Genomic DNA, 20,515 nt, shown 5'->3' with positions numbered 1-20,515 from the left:
ACATGGCAAAAAAATCTATTTTGATTTTGGTCTATTTCCTTTAAGATCTTATTCATTAAATATACAAAAAATTCCAAACAAAAAATGGTTGGCCTTTCATTTATTCAGTAAACATGTATCTAAAGAACACCTACTACATGTCAGTCACTATCCTAGATACTGGAGACATAACAGTAAACAAGACAGGTCCTGCCCTCAGAGATGCTTACATCTTACTTGTATTATATCTTTCAACTTAATATTAATCATGCAAGACTGATACAACATTTTAAGGTAGTATACAAAGTATTAATAATTATTATATTAATGGTTCCATAATAGTTTATAACCTTAATATTAGACAGTTTCTTTTCAGGGTTTTGTTTAGTTTTGCTGTTAGGAAAATGTTGCAATAAACACCTGTACTTTTTGGTTCCCAGAGTGAAATTACTGAATAAAAAGGTAAGAACATCTTTATAATCCTTATTGTATACTATCATATTTCCTTCTAGGATTTGAGCAATTTATAGGCAGTTTAAGTTTGTTTAAAATACAGTAATATAATAGGGAGAAATACTCACTTTTGACAGTATGAATCCCTATTCTAACTTATTAAGGGTAACCATAACTTTGCCCTTGGGAAAAGGTAAGAAGAAGAGAATCTACCTTATCCATCTTTCAAACCTCAACCCTAATGACATTTTGAAGACTTCTAAGCCACTCCACACTACAAACTGTCATCTGAAATCATAGAAGGTCAAAAATACCAATAGTTTTGTACTAAATTACTCTAATGTCTTAGGAGTAAAAATGATATTAGACTGTGCATTACCAATGGAACCAATCATAGCACTGAAGACATAAGGATTCAGTCAACTGAATTAGTTATCATTAATCAATTAGTATTAACCTTTCAGAATAACTAACCATATAGAATAACTCAAATTAATATGAACTTAAATTTTATAAGTAACAGTATTATATCAAAGTCAAAAGAAAACATGTAAATCTGAACATCTAGGATCTATAAGCTCCTCAATGTTCTTGCCAGTTTTTCTTTAAAATAAGACAAGAATGGAATAAACACAAAATATGAATTGAAAACCTCAAGTAAGTCAACTACACTTTACAACTTACAGTAAGGAAACGATTAAGATCAGGAAAGTCAAAAACATTGGCAATTTCAGACAAGGTATTTAAAGCCATTTCTCTCTGGTGAGCCACATCTTGTTTTCGCATCTCAGCATTCTGGCACGGAGTACTAGGAAGCGCTGTCATCTGACTGGAATGGAGGGACTCTACTAAAAACTAGAGCAAAACAATCTGTTAATTTTCATACAAGGAAGGAAATTTAACAGATACTCTCTAAGCTAACATAAAGGACATTATCGACCTTATCAGCACTCTAAACATATTACCTGAATTAGCTCATTCAATTTTTATTTAACAAACTTTAATTTTTTTTTTATTTTTTTTTATTTATGATAGTCACAGAGAGAGAGAGAGAGGCAGAGACATAGGCAGAGGGAGAAGCAGGCTCCATGCACTGGGAGCCCGACGTGGGATTCGATCCCGGGTCTCCAGGATCACGCCCTGGGCCAAAGGCAGGCGCCAAACCGCTGCACCACCCAGGGATCCCTTAACAAACTTTAATGAGGTAGATTATGTCATAACCTCCCTTTTACAGATGGAGTAACCATGTTTAGTTAAGAAATTTAAATTTCTTAACTACTAACAGGGCAAAGCCAGTATATTAACATTTCTTAACTTTTCAGCCATGAATTGAAACAACTTTTTTTAAAACAAACGCTATCCATAATATCAAGCCATAAAAAAGTTTATCATCACTAAAAGGCTAAAACAGAGAAGCATTTAACAGATTAACAACAGGGCATAATAATTCAATATAAGAGGATTTTTCTCCTCTCCCATTTATAATACACATCTTCAGACCAAGATCATAATATCTAAAACTCAAAGATTTAGGTTCTCTTAAATACACTGAATACATCATTAAAAAAATCATTAAAAAAAAATATATCCTTTAGGGGCACCTGGCTGGCTCAGTGGGTTAATAAACAGTTGCTTTTGGATCAGATCACTATCCTGTCGTCCTGTGAATCAAACCCCACATGGGGCTCCCTGCTCAGCAAGTGAATTTGCTTCTCCCTGTCCCTCTGCCCATCGCCCTGCTTATGCTCTCATTCTCTTTCTCTAATACATAAATAAAATCTTAAAAAATTAAAAAATAAATAAAAATATATCCTTTAAAGCAAGACAAATAATATGTATATACAGTTTTTTGGTGGGGTTTTTTTTTTTTTTTTTTTAAGTTCTTGCAAAGTACTGCTATTTCCTATAGACAAGGCCAATGCTGACTCTCACCTGACAGATGGGTTTCTTATACTGGCTGAAAAAGTTTTGTAGTTTAACACTCTTAGCTGCAACTAGAGCTCTGATTTCTGTATATGCTGCTCCAGAGACAGATGCTGACTTGGATAATAAACAATGCAATAAGTGCAAAAGTGCAAAAGGTACCAAATCTCCTTTTGCTGCTCTAAAAAAAAAACAAAAAAAAGTTATTGTCAATGTCTCAAATATAAATGGAAACCCATAAAAATATACATTTGATATCACATTTCTTTCTATAATATCACATCTATCACACCACCATTTCTAACATGAGGCAAACAAAAAAAGTATAAAACTGCTGCCAAGTATACCTTCCAATATCCCCTGTTGTAAGAATCAAGGTATCCTTCAACTCATTATTTCTTGAGATTTGAGCATGTGTATATGCTTCCTTCATTCTTAAGACAAAAAGCTAGAATAATAAAATTAATTAGTTAAAGAATTTTTTTAGAGCAGGTTAATGAAAATACAAATGTTTAAAAATAAGAAACTATCAACCTCTTTTATAAATCCATCCTCAGAGTCTAAGGATTCCAATATATGCTTGATATTTCCACTAAAAGCCACTCTAACATCCTTGTCTGGATCTTCCATTAAATTTAATAAGGTTCCAAGAACTGTTTTCACATCTGTTTCATCTTCTCTAAAATCAAGATGCTTACAAAGATGATATAGATTATCTATGAAAGCTAAAGGGTGAGAGCATACAATGCACAATTTAACACATGAAATATCAAAGTTTTACAGTAAAATTACCCATAAACAATATACAAAGAATTCTAACTTGCCTTATAATGTCAATATTTAAATTAGTAGAGCACACAGAATTGTGGAAGATTAAAATACTTACAAATTTAAATTTATGTAATACCTAATAAAAGTTATAAGTAATTTGAATCTAAAATAAATTCTAGATTTTTTTATTTTTATTTTTTTAAGGTTTTATTTATTTATTCATGAGAGACACACAAGAGAGAGGCAGAGACATAGGTAGAGGGAGAAGCAGGCTCCCTGTGTGAGGAGCCTGATGTGGAACTTGATACCAGGATCCAAGGATCACACCCTGAGCCAAAGGCAAAAGCTCAACCACTGAGCCACCCAGATGCCCCTAGATTTTTTTAAGTTCTAAATGACTAGTCACTTAGATTTTGTGGATCATTATATTTTACCAAGATGGACTTCAAAGCACATTGCACTAATCTGCAGTGCCTGGGTAGCTTAGTTGGCTAAGTGTCCGACTCTTGATTTCAGCTCGGGTCATGATCTCAGGGTTATGAGACTGAGCCCCGCCCTGCGCTGGGTGTGATGCCTGCTTGAGATTCTCTCTCTCCCTCTCTCTGCTCCTCTCCACCCTCTAGAAAAATTTTTCACTAATCCGAAGAACTGTGAACTAAGGGCAATCTTTGCCTTACTGTTAATCTTATAAGATTTGGGGAGTTCTAAAAACTACCTATTATATATTATTTTGAAAACTTGAGAACAGTTGCCACTTATACCCAAACAAATGGATCTCACAAGTATTCATGTAAGAAGAAGAAGATATAACCTGTATATAGTCCTCGGTTGGGCAAAGTATCTAATAATGTGAAGTTCTGAGGTCCAAGGTAGTGTAGCAGGGGACACATTAGGAAGGTCCTTGGTATCACTAAAGAGGATATAGAATATTGAACCTCACGATACTGAACCAAATGCCAGGTATCCCCAAGTAGACTACCAAATTAAATCATCATTTAAAAATCCAAAAATTGGGCAGCCCCAGTGGCTCAGCAGTTTAGCATCGCCTTCAGCCCAGGGCATGATCCTGGAGACCCGGGATTGAGTCCCACATCGGGCTCCCTGCATGGAGCCTGCTTCTCCCTCAGCCTGTATCTCTTCCTCTCTCTCTGTCTCTCATGAATAAATAATAAAATAAAATATTTTAAAAAAATAAAAAAATAAAAATCCAAAAATTACTTCCCTTTTTAGTTCTGTGATAGTCTAATACCAGACATCCTTTTATAAGTAATCATTACATGACTACTGAACCTATCAAGCATATTTAATTTTGTAAGGCTTCAAGCTAATTCTATCACTGACTTTAAAGAGTTTTAAAAGATTTTAAATATTTAATAAATCATAATAAATCACTCACCAAGTTTCACTGGACTAGGTGTTTTTTTTCTCAATAGGAAAAGGAATGGCTTGCAAATGGAAGCTTTTAGTTGAGAAGATGAACATTCATGTTGAGATGCAACTTTTAGATTTTTACAGAAAAGGTCAGTATATCCATGTTCAGAGAAAGGTTCTGTTAAGGAACTTGTCAAATGAAACATGCCATGAAGTGTACAGACAAGTTGACCAAGGATAGAGGCAAATTCTCTCTTGACAAAGTCAGAATCATCTTTGACTTTATCTCTGGGGAGAAAAAAGAGAAGGTACTAATTATACTTTATTTTGTGGTCTAACTAGTCTTGCTTAATTTGGGGCAAAAGTAATGGTAAGACAAAGCCTAGAAGGAAGAAAATTTGAACTCCAAAACTAAAAGCAACATTTTCTCTATATATCTAGCAATATACATATATTCACATATAGTATAATCTTTCCAATCAAGTTATATATTCAAATTAAAATATTAATACATACATAAGAATCTTGGGAACTCTGTTACATGAATTTTGCTGCTGCAATAAGATAAAAAATCCATTAACACAACTAGCCCGGATTACTTCATGGGAGCTCTGTAGGGCCCAGCTATAAATTGCTGTTCTCCATTCAAGGAATATTCTTCTTGGAAACAAAGTTAGAAGAAACACACACCGTGACTGTGCCTGTGGTGCTGAAAAAATTAAGTCTATTAAACAAGATTTCTAAATGTTAATTATATTATATATATATTAAAACACATACTCAGTTTATATACATATTTATTTTTTGTTGTAAAGTCAAGTAACATTTATTTATTTATTTATTTGTCAAGTAACATTTAAAATACAAATAATACTTAATCAAAAGCTCCTTTTTCAAAAATAAAGCATGGACACTGAAAAAGATGTATGTACAATCTTACTAGATAACCAGAGAAATGCAACTAAAAATCATACCCATCAGAAGCAAAAATAATTTCTTTTAGTTACCTCGACATTTTTTTTTTTTGACAGCAAACATTTAAAAGTCTGACAAAGTGTCATATTCTGCTAAGAGGAATGTAAACTGTAATGGCATCTTTGCAGAGCAATGTTGCAGAATAGATATAGGGATATGCAAATCCAATAATTTGTTCAATTTGTTACTTTTTACAAATATAACTCCTTTTTGAATTGTTAAAAATGTACTTCCTCTTTTAATTATTGAAAAGACAGCAATGTGTTAGACATCCCATATAGAGAGGAGTTAAACCACACACATAGAATTTTGTGACCACTTACAGTAACTATCTGAAATCCTCTGGCTTAATGCTAAAAGATTAGTGGCAAATGTGGTCAACTTTAAAGACCCATCATCAAAATGAGAATGAATCCATGGAAGTGAGAGCATTCCACATAAATCTTCTAGAATATGATCTTCAAATGAGGTTTTCACTGTAGAAACACAGGACAGGTGATTAATTATATCTTTTTCCTTAATCATACTTACCTGTCTTTTTTTTTTTTCAATAAAAATAAATGTTCTAAACATCAAGTGGAATTATAGCATTCAATAAACAAAGATTCTTAATTAGAGATGATGTTCTGGGGTCTGTGAACCCAAAGAAATTAAATGTGACTTTATAAAAATATGCATCCATGCATTTTTTAGAAGGATCATAAAACATTCTTCAGAAAATCTCAAATAAAAAAATTAAATAGTTATAAGTAACTTCTATTACCTGAAAAAGAGTAATAAATCCAAGTATTACACAAACTTGGAAGTTAGAAATTACTGAATTAGTTACTGAATTACTGAAATAGAACTAGAACTAAAATCAAGAAAAAACTGTTGGGTATTCCAAACATTTGTGCATTTAGGCCTTAGGCAAAGAGAATGCCTATTTCAATACTGATCATCTTTAAAGGTTATTTTATTCTACTGTTTATATTTATACTTACTGTGAATATAAATCAGAGCATCATATATTTTCACCACTTTATCAATAACTGCCTCCAGGTCAGGTTTCTGAACAGATTCTAACAAACTTCTACAGCTCTTAAGCACTTTTGTGTAAAAATCCAAAGACATCCAAGTTATCTCTACTGAAGGTTTCTTCTTACATTTCTGATGACAGTCCCTAAAATTATGGCTGCAGTTAATACATTTTAAGACACAGAATTACAATCAATTTTGTTATAGTCCAACCTAATATTGAAGGAAGCCAAAAGAAATTTTGAGTATAAAACTAATAGTTTAAACCAATTCAAAGTAAATATATGCAAATTAATTAATATGCATTATTATTTTAAGTTTAATCTCTTTATGTCAGTCTAAATCACTCTTATGATCTGGTAACTAAAATTATCCTAGGATATTTATTTATTTATTTATTTTTTTATCCTAGGATATTTAAATGTGGTATCACCAGGCTTAAAAATGACAGAAGATATCTCTGCATCATTATTAACTGGCTTAGTAAACATTTTCTTTATAACAGAAGAGTAGATTGCAGCCTAATCAGCTATTCCTTCAAGTTGCCTCAAATTCCAAATTTACTGCAGTCTGAATTAATATAGTTTCTTTAAAATGTCCTTCATAATTTTTTATTGGCTAGTTAAAAGAATTAAAAAATACAGAATGATCATGTAAAATCTAACAAGAGTTTTGGTCTGTAACTTAGTAAAATTAAGACTAAATCTTCAGAGAAAATTCACACTTGTTTCTTCTAATAGACTAATCAACCCATATTAAGAATACTAAACTGAAAAAAAAAAAAAAAGAATACTAAACTGAAAAGATACTTCTAATGAGTTCTAAATCCCTACTCCTATCAAAGGGAAATGTTTTGACGGTTTGACTAAAACACTGGCTTTTGAGTTAAATAAAAATGTGCTCTGCTACTTTCTAGAAAAGTACAAAGTACTTTGCCCAGAAGTTAGCTTAGGCAAAAAGAATCTTGTTACAGGAAGTAATCAAAAGGATGAAACCACTAGTTGACCCTCAAACTGGATCCGGCCATCAGAGTCTCCTTAACCCCCCTTCCTGTCCTTGGAATGTATACTCTGCCTACTGGTCCCACAGTGGGAGCTGTTCCAAGGACTTAGCCTTGAGAGTAAGGTGGTGTTGAGACCATCTGGACTGAATACATGACTTAACCCCATTAATCCTCCATATAAACTTCTAGGATTCTAGAAGGTGAGTTGAGAGATCAGTTTGTCTTTCACAACTGCTGAAGACAAACTCTGTAGGTAAGCTCCCTTACAAAATCTGCCACCTACCAATCTGGGGTGGTCTGCCTCTTTCTTCAATCTCTCCTTGCCCTGTGCATATAGACCAATATACAAACCAACAGGCCTCAATTTCTCTAAGCCTCAATCTCTAATTTGTAAAGTAGGTATAATAGCACTTGACTTACAGAACTGTTATAAAGATTAAATAATATATATATAGCACTTAATACAGTACCCATCATTTAGCAGGTAATCAATAAAAAACAAATTTCTTTCATTTCACTGAAAATCTGTTCTAAGGTCACACAAATAGAACAAATAATGAGGTCTCCTAAAGCAATAAATCCAAATTTGTTACAGACAATCCACTCAGAAAATACAAGTTGTTTTACCAGTCCATGTTATGATGCGAACAATGAACAGTACATAGAGCAGTGAGTTGGAGGACAATAGTGATTCCTTCTAAAGTTGCAATAACAGGATTCTTTAGACCACTGTATTCAAGGAAAATCTGAAGGGATTCAGCTTTCTGTTTCAGTGCACTCCATAAAATGCTCTTTTTGTTCATATCCACATGTTTAATTCTGTAATTAATTATAACCATAATATAAAGATATTAATATTTAATATAAATTTGGTTCCAAAGTGAAAAATATTTAAAACAAAAGATAACATGCGATGCCAACTACTGAGATTTATAGTACAGTATATTTAAAACAACTTTCAGTGCAAAGTGAAATATGCAAATTCTTTGATCACATCATACAAAAGTTTATTTGTCAACATTTTAAATTGCTGCTGAATGTATAATCTCAGGGACTTTTTTTAGATATTAAGAAGCTAAATTAGATAAGCAAGTAAAAACTTAAAAAATTTTTTAAGTAACCATATGTAGCCATGGTATCTTTCACACTAGAATGGACTGTAATTATTAAAGTATTTTAAGCATTCCTTTGACTACCTTTAGAAAGAACAAATGCTGTGTATTTAAGTCAAAGCATTTAACTAAATGTGACTTTTAAAGTGAATGAAGTTTTATTAAATGACTAAATACAAACTGAATGAAGGCCATACTCCTCAGTCTGTTTCGGTGGTCTTTTGGAAGAGTTCAGAGATGAGCTGAGTCGACGCCTTTTGGCTGATATTCCATCACTATTACTGCTGAGGTTTTCCTGTTGAATTTGACACTGAACCTCCTCAATGATTTCCATACTTTCCATTTTTAAGGCTGCATAAAGTGGGCCCAACAAATACTGAGAAAGTAAAAATTATTTAAAAAACTATGTCTTAGGAAATATGTTATTCAAAGACTGTAAAAATTCATTAGGTTTTAAGTTTTCTAATAAGGTAAAGTATTGTCAGAGTCTCATCAGGTAAAACAAAGACCTAAGTCAATCTATATAATTTCATAATCTATAAATAGACATATATATGATTTTATATCTAGAACTATGGTTCTATAGTCTTGAAAGTCTTAAAAAGACAAATTCTTTGTTTTTCTGTCAAAATGATACAAAGTGGGGCACTGGGGTGGCTCAGTGGGTTAAGTGTCTGCTTTTAGCTCAGGTCATGATCCCAAAGTCCTGGGATGGAGCCCTACGTCAGGCTCCTTCTGCTGCTCCTCCCTCTGCTCATGCTCTCTCTCTGTCTCTCAGATAAATAAAATCTTTATTAAAAAGTGCTACAAAGAAAAACTCTATAAAGGAATTACTAATCCCTTTCATACTACAAATCCAGCAAGACTTACAGATAAAATATTTACTCAAGTTACTGCACATTTTATTATGCTGTCTCTCACAGTCTGAGCAAGAAAAAAGGTATAATTTGACATGACTATTAGTATGTACCCATAGATTTTCTTTTTTCCCCCATAGGTTTTCTAAATGTGATGGACTATACACTGTCAAAAATAAAATCTAGGTAAGTGCTCGAGGTCTTTGCAATTAAGTTAATAACGGCTCCATTCTAGTTAATAATGAATGCACTAAACATGCTTACGCTTCACAAATTCTACTTTAAAACATTCTACTACATTGGCAGTTCATTGCCACCTTAGTGAACAAATCCTTCTCATACCAAAGTTAAAGTCCATAATAAGGAACCAAAGTGGATTGTGGAAAAAAAAAAAAAAACATTCCATCTTGAATGTTATTATTAAAGATATTCTATTTTCTCATTATTACATCTTACATATATGCATACATTTATATTACAAACAAAATACATACTAATCAAGTAACCTTAAAAATGACTTACCTCTGCATCCACCTGAAATCCAAGCACATCCACAAGAACTTTACAAATGTTTCTCACATAAACCTTCCTGACTTGTAAAGCAGATTCATACCCAGCTGGCACATATTTAAGGAAATACTGCAGTAAGTGGCACAAAGCTGCTTTTAGCAAATCAGACTTAAGCCGCATAAGCACACCATCTTCAAACATGACACAGAGGTTTTCCAACAGCATATTTAAATAGACAGGCTCAATATTTCTATAAGCTTCTGCTTCAAAGGGGAATAGTGTTTTTATCAGCTTTGATAATGGTTCTTCATAGAGTTTCAACTGGTCAGCATCCATTTCTACAAGATGTTTTAATAATCCCAAAAATGAGCTGAAGAAAGTGCTGGCTGGTTGTGCTGGTAATCCTCCAAGCTCAAAGAGTTCAGTTAAAAGGCTAATTGCTAAGGATTTAGTTTTTGAACTACCATATTCTAGCAGAACACAACCGATCCGCCAAAGTAAGAGTTCTTGCCTTCTAAAAAACACAATTGCAATAATACGAATAAGAACTGTTAATAAAGTGACTTCAATAAATTCTAAATTTTGCATGTTCATGAATTGCAAAGGAGCTGGCTGTAAGTATTCCATGTGTTCATCTAATTGACTTAAAAATCGGCTAACTACCACTGGCCATTCCACAAAGTGTCCCACTGCATTTTTTCTGTGGAGGCAAATCACATCTTCACAAAGATAGAGTAATTCCTTTGTCAGTACTCCAAAAATTGCAGGGCTCTTGCTTTTAAAAAGAAATAATAATGAGCAGATAACTTCACAGATTTTCTTGTGTAACAAGTGACAGGATGGAGTTGCTGCAATCCGCAGAAGTCTCGTTATGATCCAATTACTGAATTCTTGGAAATAAACAAAAAAAATATAAATAAGTACATCAGAAATGCTAATTAATTTGCTAAATCCTTGATGAGTCATTTTTAAAGTATAACACTAACAAAATCTAAAACAATCCCTACACAATGGAAACATGGTAGTTCAGAATACCAATTTTGGAGTCAAAGTCCTAGCTTTTAGAAGTTGTATGAACTTTTCATTTCTCTGAACCTTGGTAAGTTCATCTATGAGAAGGGAATAATGAGGGTTACCATGAGGATCAAATAAGCTGAAATTCTCAGCATCGTGCTTGAAGTTCAACAAATGGTTCTATTATCACTTCTTCAACAAACATTTATTGTCAACTCTGTCCCAGGTGTACAAAAACAAAATAGTCATAGTACTCAAGAATCCTGTAATACAGTTTCTCAAACTTAAGAGATACATTTTATGCCATGACTCAGTCTACATATGCATATTTATTTTATTTAAATACATGAAACAAAAGTTTCATGAGAAAGTATTTATCACATGCAATGTAATATAATATTTCCTAGTCTATTATATTTTATCTTTATAACCTACTAATGGGTCATGATCTGTTGTTCAAAAAAAGAAAAGGTGGGCAGCCCTGGTGGCGCAGTGGTTTAGCGCCACCTGCAGCCCAGGGCGTGATCCTGGAGACCCTGGATCGAGTCCCACGTCAGGCTCTCTGCGGAGCCTGCTTCTCCCTCTGCCTTATCTCTGCCTCTCTCTCTCTCTGTGTCTCTATGAATAAATACATAAAATCTTAAAAAAAAAAGAAAAGAAAATTATGTTTAAAAAAAAAAAAAAAGAAAAGGTGGCAAAGGTGTGCCTGGGTGGCTCAGTCAGTTAAGTGTCTGCTTTGGCTCAGGTCATGACCCAGGGTCCTGGGATCAGCTGGCATTAGGCTCCCTCCTCAGAGAGGGGTCTGCTTCTCCCTCTCCCTCTGATCCTTCACCCTGCCCATGCTCTCACTCTCTCTCTCAAATGAATATAAAAAATCTTAAAAATAAAATAAAATAGGGACACCTGGGTGGCTCAGCAGATGGGCAACTGGCTTTGGCTCAGGGGTGTGATCGTGGGGTTCCAGCATCGAGTCCCCTATCTAGCTCCTGACAGGGAGCCTGCTTCTCCCTCTGCCCATGTCTCTGCCTCTCTCTGTGTGTCTCTCATGAATAAATAAAATATTTTTAAAAATAAAATAAAATAATGTGGCAAAGAATATAGACAAAGAGTTATTTATAATCCAGCTTAGTAATCACTGTGATAGAAGAAATGCAGAATATCTGTACTAACAGAGCATAAAGAGGGAGCAAGTAAGCCAGAGCTAGGGCAAGCAGTCAGGAGTACCGGTCAGAAAAAAACTTTTTGGAGGACATGCTATCAAAGTTGGGTACTGAAATTCAAGTAAAAAAATTTTAAATGCCCTATGCATTGTACCAGAAAAAAAAAAGATATTTGCTTTACATCTCTTTACAAGAAGACCAATAAAGGGACAAAAGTAATAGGGAAAATAAGGTTAAACCTAGAAAAAAGCTTCAACATCTAGGACTCAGCAAAATTGTTCTTAAAGGGCTAGACAGGAAATATTTTAGGCGTGAGGGCCATATGGCCCCGTGTCAACTATTCAATGTTGCCTTTCTACTAGTTATAGACAAAAATACAATGAGTAAAAGCATGGATTTTCCAATAAAACTTTGTTTACAAAAACAGGCAGCCAGCTTATAGGCCACAGATTGCTAATGCCTGATCTAGAAGAAAGAAATTATCAAAAACAGAAAAAAGAAAACTACTTAAGTGTTCAATGGCAAATAAACAAGTATGATTATTTCTGCTCCATTCTTAACAAAAGAAAACAATTAGGATGCATAAAATAAAACTAACCATTACCCTTTTGCTCCCTTAAATTTATAGCAAATTTGACCAAATTATGTATAAATACATATGTATGTATGTATATTTCAGAAGAGCAGAAGAGGGCAGATTTCATACAACCAATTGCAAATGAATGCACAAATAACAGGACTTACCAATACAACTGCCTTTGGCCTCATTTTGCCCTTGACTTCCATTCACATTTACAAACATAAGTGGGGAGGACTTCATTATATGTTGGATGAAATCAAGCAACATCACAGAGGTTGGCTGAGAGTCAGTTTTCTTTACAAGTTCTAGAGCAACTAAAACAAAAAAAAGATTCATTTTAGAGTCATGACAAATTAAACGGCAGTCTTTTTGTTAAAAAACTAGATTTTGGTGACCAGAACTGTGTCCAAGACAGTGCTCATGATAATGGGACTAAACTCTACAATCCTATCTTTCTAATTTTAAATGTTTAATAATCATGTACATTCATCTATTATATACTCATTTATCAAATATAGATTAAAGACCTATGATACGCCTGGCACTGTACTAGAATCTGAGGGGAAAAAAACCTTTACCTTACCTGAATAGTAACTATCATAAATACTAACTCTAAATTTAAAGGGATCCCTGGGTGGCACAGGGGTTTGGCGCCTGTCTTTGGCCCAGGGCGCAATCCTGGAGACCCGGGATCGAATCCCACGTCGGGCTCCTGGTGCATGGAGCCTGCTTCTCCCTCTGCCTGTGTCTCTGCCTCTCTCTCTCTCTGTGACTATCATAAAAAATAAATTTATAAAAAAAAAAAAAATTTAAAACTACATGGAGAGAAATGCTAGCGTAATGTTTTACATATGGAAAAGACAGCGATTTAACTCATAAAATCTATATAAGAAATAACTGTTTCTTACCAACATTTACATCTGTAAGTATTCGGTCAATGAACTGACATAAAATTTGTCTTGGCTTCTGTACAACTGTATTATATTCTTCTGGACTGGCACTAAAATACAAATAAAAAGTTTTTAAACCTTAAGGAGATCGACAATATCATTTGTAAAAAATTCCCTAAATTTGAATTTATCAAATGTGTTTAGTTTTAATGTTGACACTTGTTGTATCCTACTGTTTAAAAATGAAAGAAAAAACCTAAATACATGTTACTGATTTAGAAGGAAAAAAATATGCTCAATGAAACCACAGCATTCAATATGCAAAATCTAGACTTGCCCTGACTAATATAGTAGTCATTATTTATGTAGCTATTAAGCATTTAAAATATGGCTAGTCCAGTTGAGATGTGCTTTAGGTAGAATATACACATTGGGTTTTGAATATTTCGTACCAGAAAATGTATATCTCTTTAATAATCTTCTATTAACTACATGTAGAAATGACAGTATCTGAGTTATGTAAAATATATTATGAAAAATTACCTTCACTTATTTCCTTTTTACTTTTTGTCTTGTGGCTACTAGATAATTTTTAATTATACATGTGGCTTGCATTTTATTTCTATTAAGCAGTATTGATCCAGACTTCTGGAAAATCTACTGAATACAATTCCTTCAACAAATGAAGTCCAAGGGGAAAAAAAAAAGAGGAGAAACTTATAATGAAGACTTAAAAGCCATATTAGTCAATTACAATTTATGAGTCTATGTTTGATTCTGGTTAAAAAAAAAACCCTAAAACAAGAATACAAAAATAAAACTTTTAGCAAACTGTATATGACAACTGGGACCATTTAAACACAGGCTAGATATGATGTTATTAAGAAATCATTTTTAGGTGTGATAATGGTATTATGGTATGTTTAAATAGTCTTTATCCTTTACAGATAAATACTAATATTTATTTATTTATTTATTTTTAAATACCAATATTTATAGATAAAATGATTTCTGGAATTTACTTCAAAATAATCTGAGTTGAGAGGAAGAGAGCAATGAATTGATAATCATTGGGCTAAAATGAGCAACTGATATACCATTTTCCCTTCTTTTGGATTTCTGAAATTTTCCACAATGAGACTTTAGTAAAATATTAGAGAAAATTGGTTCAGCGACTGGCATCTGCCTTTGGCTCAGGACGTGACCCTGGAGTCCCAGGATCAAGTCCCACATCAGGCTCCCTGCATGGAACCGGCTTCTCCCTCTGCGTGTGTCTCTGCTTCTCTTTCTCTCATGTGTGTGTCTCTCATGAATAAATAAAATCTTTAAAAAATATATTAGAGAAAAGTACATATATTGACTATTAGGACCAATCAAGAAAAATAAATATTAAGAGGAGATATAGGGGGATCCCTGGGTGGCGCAGCGGTTTAGCGCCTGCCTTTGGCCCAGGGCGCGATCCTGGAGACCCGGGATCGAATCCCATGTCGGGCTCTCGGTGCATGGAGCCTGCTTCTCCCTCTGCCTGTGTCTCTGCCTCTCTCTCTCTCTCTCTCTCTCTCTGTATGACTATCATAAATAAAAGAAATAAAAATAAAAAAAGGGGGAGGGAGTAATTGCAGATGAAGCTGAAGAAAAACTGTATCAAAGCTCAAAGAAGCAACTAAAGAGTTTCGATTTTGTACTGACAGCAATGAGACACTGAAATGTTGCAATTAGGAGAGTGAAAGGTAAACTTTTTAAAACCTGAATTAAATTGTTATTTTCCTGAAACCATTCCAAAGGTTTCCCATTGCACTTAAATTTTCCTTATTTTGGCCTATAAGATACTAAAGGATCTGGCCCATGGTTACTCTTCCACCCTTAACTCACACCAGTCCCTTTTTTGCTTCCTTTGTTTCGTCCTTCCTATTCTTTAAAAAGTAAGCTCATTTCCACCTGGAGACTTTTAAACTTCCCATTCAATCTCAGATACTTCTCCCAGTTCACATGACTGGCTTCTTCTCACCATTCAAATCCCCTCTAGTGGCTAATGTTAATGCTCCCTAGACTTTCATCTCCTACCCATTGCCCCATTTAATATTTTAATAGCAACTATCATTATCCGAAAATACCTTGTGGTCACAAACTAATTTTAAACAGAAAGCCCAGAGAAGGCCTCTCCAAAATGAGATCTGAATGAAACTGGTCTGTTCAGAGAAGAAACAGCAAAAAGCAAAGCACTGAGAGTAGGAATGACCTTGGGGCATACAAAAAATAAGGTCAATGCCAGTGGAACAGAGTAAGGGAAGGATATATGGCCATGAGGTCAGAGGCAGGCAGAGGCAAGATTATGTAGGACCGTAGGGGTCTTGGGAAGAAGTCTGGATTTTAACCTAAGTGTGCTGGAAAACTAAGAAGGTTTTAAACAGAGGAGTAATGCTATATAATCTATAATTTATAGTTGTTAAAATCATTTTGGTTGCTGAGTGAGAAATCCACTGAGTGAGTGGGTAACATGGAAATGGAGAGATAAGCTGAGAGGTTACAGTAATAGTCTAGATAAGAAATGACAAGAATAGCGGCAGTGACAAGTGTATTTTAAAGGTAGGATTGTCAGGACTTGCTGATAAGATTTTTTGGGTATAAGAGAAAGAATCAAGAATTCCGGCTAGCGGTTTAGCGCCACCTTCAGCCCCGGGTGTGATCCTGAAGACAGGGGATCAGAGTCCGGGATCAGAGTCCCCCATCAGGCTCCCTGCACGGAGTCTGCTTCTGCCTCTGCCTGTGTCTGTCTGTCTCTGTGTCGTGAATAAATAAATAAAATAAAATAAAATAAAAATTCCTGGGTTTTTGGTTGGCACATTTACAATAACCTGGGGCAGGAACCAAGTTTAAGAACATAAATCAAGATGTAATGATGTAAATTTTCATTTCAGGTACAGATGTTCAACAGTAAGCAACCTAATATCTCTGGGTAGATAAATATTTGGGAGTTATCAGAATATAAGTGATATTTAAAGCCATGGGACTACATGAAGTTACTTAGGAAGAGAGTAAAGATGAAAAGAGGACAAAGGATGTAGCAAAGTCACATGGGGAATCAAGAATGATTCCTACATTTCTGGTTTGGAAAAAAGAGTGACCATGGTATCACTTACTGAGATGTCCCTACCTCAGTGAATGAGAGGGAAAAAAAAAAAGGGAGGTTAGGATACGTGAAGAAATTGTATTGACTATGTTGAGTCTTACACTTAACCAACTAAGCCACCCAGGTGCCCAGCTATGTTGTCTTAATGGCATATAGGACACCCAGCTAAAACTGCCAGTATACAGTTGTATAAATATCCTATAGGAGGACACCTGGGTGGTTCAGCGGTTTAGCACCTGCCTTCGGCCCAGGGCATGATCCTGGAGTCCTGGGAACAAGTCCCTCATCTGGCTCCCTGCATGGAGCCTGCTTCTCCCTCTGCCTGTGTCTCTGCCTCTTTCTCTCTTTGTGTCTCTCATGAACAAATAAAATCTTCAAAAAAAAAATATTCTATAGGAAATGGATATGGTTTGGAGAAACATATTTGCAGTCATTAAATGGCAGATGGTAGTTAAAGACAGTGGATGGGATCACCCTGAAAGACTAGGCAGAGAAAAGAGTGCTCATAGCAAAAAACAGAAGCAAAATTCATCTCTGAGACAGAGCCGCCCACACATTAGAACAGTTAACATCTCACTTTTTTCAGAAATTGAATTGCCAGTCAATTAATGAGAAAAAAAGATGGGGGTGGAGAAAAGGCTTTGATTGCATGAATCTGGAACCCAACTCTGATAATGGCTACCTCTGACTTTGGTTCTTCAATTCCTGTGACTCAGTTTCTTACTGAATAGTGATAATATGTACTCTATTCTACATCATGGAGATACTGTGAGACTGAATAGGCAGGAATGAAGCAATTAAAATGAGAAACTCACGACTGTTAAAGAAAAGTAACGTAAGCTCCGGTGATGTAAGAGACTATAAATAAATCCAAGATACTATTATTTTTATTAACAACTCTCATTATGGAAAAAAAAAAAAGAGGGTAGAAAGGTATTAGTTAATTCTACATGAAAACAAGATAGGAAAAAAAAAAATATTGAGCTTCACATTGAGCCTCAAAAATGAAATCTGTACTTCAATGTCCTAAAACGAGCGCTTGTATTCATGTTAGTTTATAAAATGTTAACACAAAGTAGGCTTGCAACATTCATGCAAAGCGGGGAAAAAAAAAAAAAAAAAAAAAAAAACAGGATGATTCGGTAAAGACAAGAGTGGTTTCTTCATTTACCCTCTTATTTATGTGATCGAAGAAGACTAAATATTCTTGTATGGCCAACAAGTGGAGATGAATACATCTGCACCCCAAAAAGAAAGGAATTAAATACCCCACAGATTTTCTGTTAGCTCTGACTTTGTGTGCTAAGTTTTCAAAAAGCAATTACTCCAACTGATAGGTCAACTGCACTAGTGGTACAAACCCACTTATTTCTTCTTCGCAATGGGTTAAAACTCAAAAAAAAAAAAAAAAAAAAAAGGCAAGCAAAATAAAAACCCTCCCTCCTTTAGGCCTGGTTGAGGGAAAGTTGCCAGTGTGCTGAAGGGGGGATGGCAGCCAGCCAGCAACAGCCTTCCCCTCTCTTCAGGTGGGACGGTGGTTTACGTGATTTTACTGTTCCGTTTACAGAAGGCGGGCTTTTGCAAATGAAACAGTATTGAATTATTTTTAAACTCTGGCAACATCTTGTGCACATTTACATTTTGGGGACGTCGTGGCAGATCCCTGGGATTTCTGACTAAAATAAACGGACTGGGCGCTGGATGACCAACAGGAAACGGGGCCCATCTTCAGGACGGCCTATGCTTTCATTTTGAAGAAGACCAAACTGCCTTTTCTAGCAATTGGCCTTCCTTCCACACCACACGAACCAGTGATTCTTTTCTTGTCAAAGAGGGGCAGTTTGGGTCAACACGTAAAGCTAAGAACCCAATTCCTCCACGAGCGATCACAAGGAGTAGAAAATGGGGCAAGTTCCTGGGTCGAGTCCCTCACCTAAGGAAAGAGGTCTGCAGGAAGCGAGCGGTCAGAAGGGGCGGGGGGGCAAGGCTCCCGGGCGCCGCTGAGGTACAGAGGGCTCGGCGAACAGCCCCTCTCGGGCCCTAGACCTGCTTCCCCAACGTCTGCGGCGACGCCCGCGTATTTTTAACCCCGTCTCGGGGGGAGACGTGCTCAAGCCATTGGCGAGACACACCGCCCGGGGCCGGGGTTGAAGGTTTCGGAGCCGGCACGCGCGCGGCTGGGGAGGGAGCGCACGTGAGAGGCCGGCCGGGCCGGGCCGGGCGGAGGAGACGCGGCACCCGGAGCGGCCGGGCCTGGCCCTACCTGCCCAACTCCCGCAGAGCGGGGATCATAGACGCCAGCTCCAGGCCGTGGTCGCCCATGCTGAGGATGCGCGGCCCTCGTCAACCGCGCGGCCGCTGCCTCCCGGCGTCTCCACAGCTACCTCGGGGCGGCGGGGGGGGGGGGGGGGGAAGGGGCCAGGCGCGGCGCCCGACGGTGTCTCGCCAGGCCCAAAACTCCTCCCGGAAGCCGCGGTCAGTCACGCTCTGCGGGCCGGAATTCTTCTTCCGCGTAGGACCCGGGGGAGGCCGGGGGGCCGGCAAGGGGGCGGGGCCAAGGAGGCGGAGCGCGCAGGGGGCACGTTCCCAGCGCGGCTCCCGCTGGGGGCGTGGTTCGCGGCGAGTTGGGGGTGTTCGCCGGCACCCCGGGCTGCCCCCGTCCTAGGAGGCTCGGCGAGGCGAGACCTCCCCCGGGTTCTGGAAAAGAAACAGACCGGCCTCCCTCGCATCACGAAAGGGAGAATTGAGACCCTCCGGCGGGTGGAAGGCGTGACTCGATCCCGGGCCCCCCCACCCCTCGCCGCGCGTCCTTTTAGCGGGATACGGGGCTCCTCCCTGTCCTTCCTGTTTCGGCAGGGTGTTTTTCCCACGTGAAGTCAGACTTTCTTGAGGCTATTCCCGACTTTTAATATTTAAGAAGGGGTTTCGGGGATCCCCTGGGTGGCGCAGCGGTTTAGCGACGCCTTCAGCCCAGGGCGTGATCCTGGAGACCCGGGATCGAGTCCTGCATCAGGGTCCCTGCTTGGAGCCTGCTTCTCCCTCTGCCTGTGTCTCTGCCCCTCTCTCTCTCTCACTGTGTCTTTCATGAATAAGTAAATAAAATCTTAAAAAAAAAAAAAATTTAAGAAGGGATTTCGGGGATGCCCGGGTGTCTCAGCAGTTTAGCGCCGCCTTCAGCCCAGGGCCTGATCCTGGAGACCCGACCTGAGCCAAATCCAAGAGTCCCACGCCCAAACAGCTGTGCCACCCAGGTGCCAGCTTTTTTAAAGCTTAGATTAGATTGCACATATGAAAAAGTCGACCAACGAAAAAGCAACAGGTGTTAGGTATTTTTAGATGATAGGAAGAAAGATTATAAAAACTACAATGTTATGTGGAAGGCAAAAACTAAAATAACACTGGAATTCTGAAAGGCAGTATACATTAGAAACATTGGAAACAATAGAGCTTTGGCAATCCAATTTTATTCAAAAAGTTATTTTTATGCAAGATTTTTTTGGGGGGGTACTTCTGTGACACAAAGATGAGGATGATGAAGTCTCAAGTAGTGTGCAAACTGGATATAGAAGGACATCATAGGAATTCAGAAATTGAAAAGCAGCTGAGTGAAGTAAGTCAGTCGGTGAAGGACAAACATTATATGTTCTCATTCATTTGGGGAATATAAATAATAGTGAAAGGGAATATAAGGGAAGGGAGAAGAAATGTGTGGGAAATATCAGAAAGGGAGACAGAACGTAAAGACTGCTAACTCTGGGAAACGAACTAGG

At 36.9% G+C, this 20,515-nt stretch overlaps 1 protein-coding gene across 3 annotated transcripts in view; it reads right to left on the bottom strand.

Moving 5' to 3' along the window:
• ATR (ATR checkpoint kinase) overlaps positions 1 to 19,146 on the bottom strand; it is a 91,108-nt gene extending 71,962 nt beyond the window's left edge. For 2 of the 3 annotated variants that reach the window (XR_012014834.1, XM_072792413.1), the window contains exons 1-14: positions 19,009 to 19,146; positions 13,634 to 13,725; positions 12,890 to 13,039; positions 9,984 to 10,861; positions 8,802 to 8,980; positions 8,120 to 8,311; positions 6,456 to 6,634; positions 5,796 to 5,948; positions 5,014 to 5,206; positions 4,523 to 4,785; positions 2,890 to 3,080; positions 2,703 to 2,803; positions 2,365 to 2,536; positions 1,117 to 1,287 (exon numbers count right to left, since the gene is read on the bottom strand). Coding sequence is in view for 2 of the 3 variants with exons in the window: in XM_072792413.1 (XP_072648514.1) it covers positions 1,117 to 1,287; positions 2,365 to 2,536; positions 2,703 to 2,803; positions 2,890 to 3,080; positions 4,523 to 4,785; positions 5,014 to 5,206; positions 5,796 to 5,948; positions 6,456 to 6,634; positions 8,120 to 8,311; positions 8,802 to 8,980; positions 9,984 to 10,861; positions 12,890 to 13,039; positions 13,634 to 13,725; positions 19,009 to 19,067 (2,973 nt within the window). In the remaining variant the exon portion in view is untranslated. Of the gene's footprint in view, positions 1 to 1,116; positions 1,288 to 2,364; positions 2,537 to 2,702; positions 2,804 to 2,889; positions 3,081 to 4,522; positions 4,786 to 5,013; positions 5,207 to 5,795; positions 5,949 to 6,455; positions 6,635 to 8,119; positions 8,312 to 8,785; positions 8,981 to 9,983; positions 10,862 to 12,889; positions 13,040 to 13,633; positions 13,726 to 19,008 lie in introns of those variants that run through there. The other variant, XM_072792414.1, reaches the window with a different exon arrangement.
• Between the last annotated feature and the right edge of the window lie 1,369 nt (positions 19,147 to 20,515).

The sequence above is a fragment of the Canis lupus genome, chromosome 22, assembly GCF_048164855.1.
Source record: "Canis lupus baileyi chromosome 22, mCanLup2.hap1, whole genome shotgun sequence".
NCBI lineage: Eukaryota > Metazoa > Chordata > Mammalia > Carnivora > Canidae > Canis > Canis lupus.
This window is presented reverse-complemented; position numbering and strand designations above follow the sequence as displayed.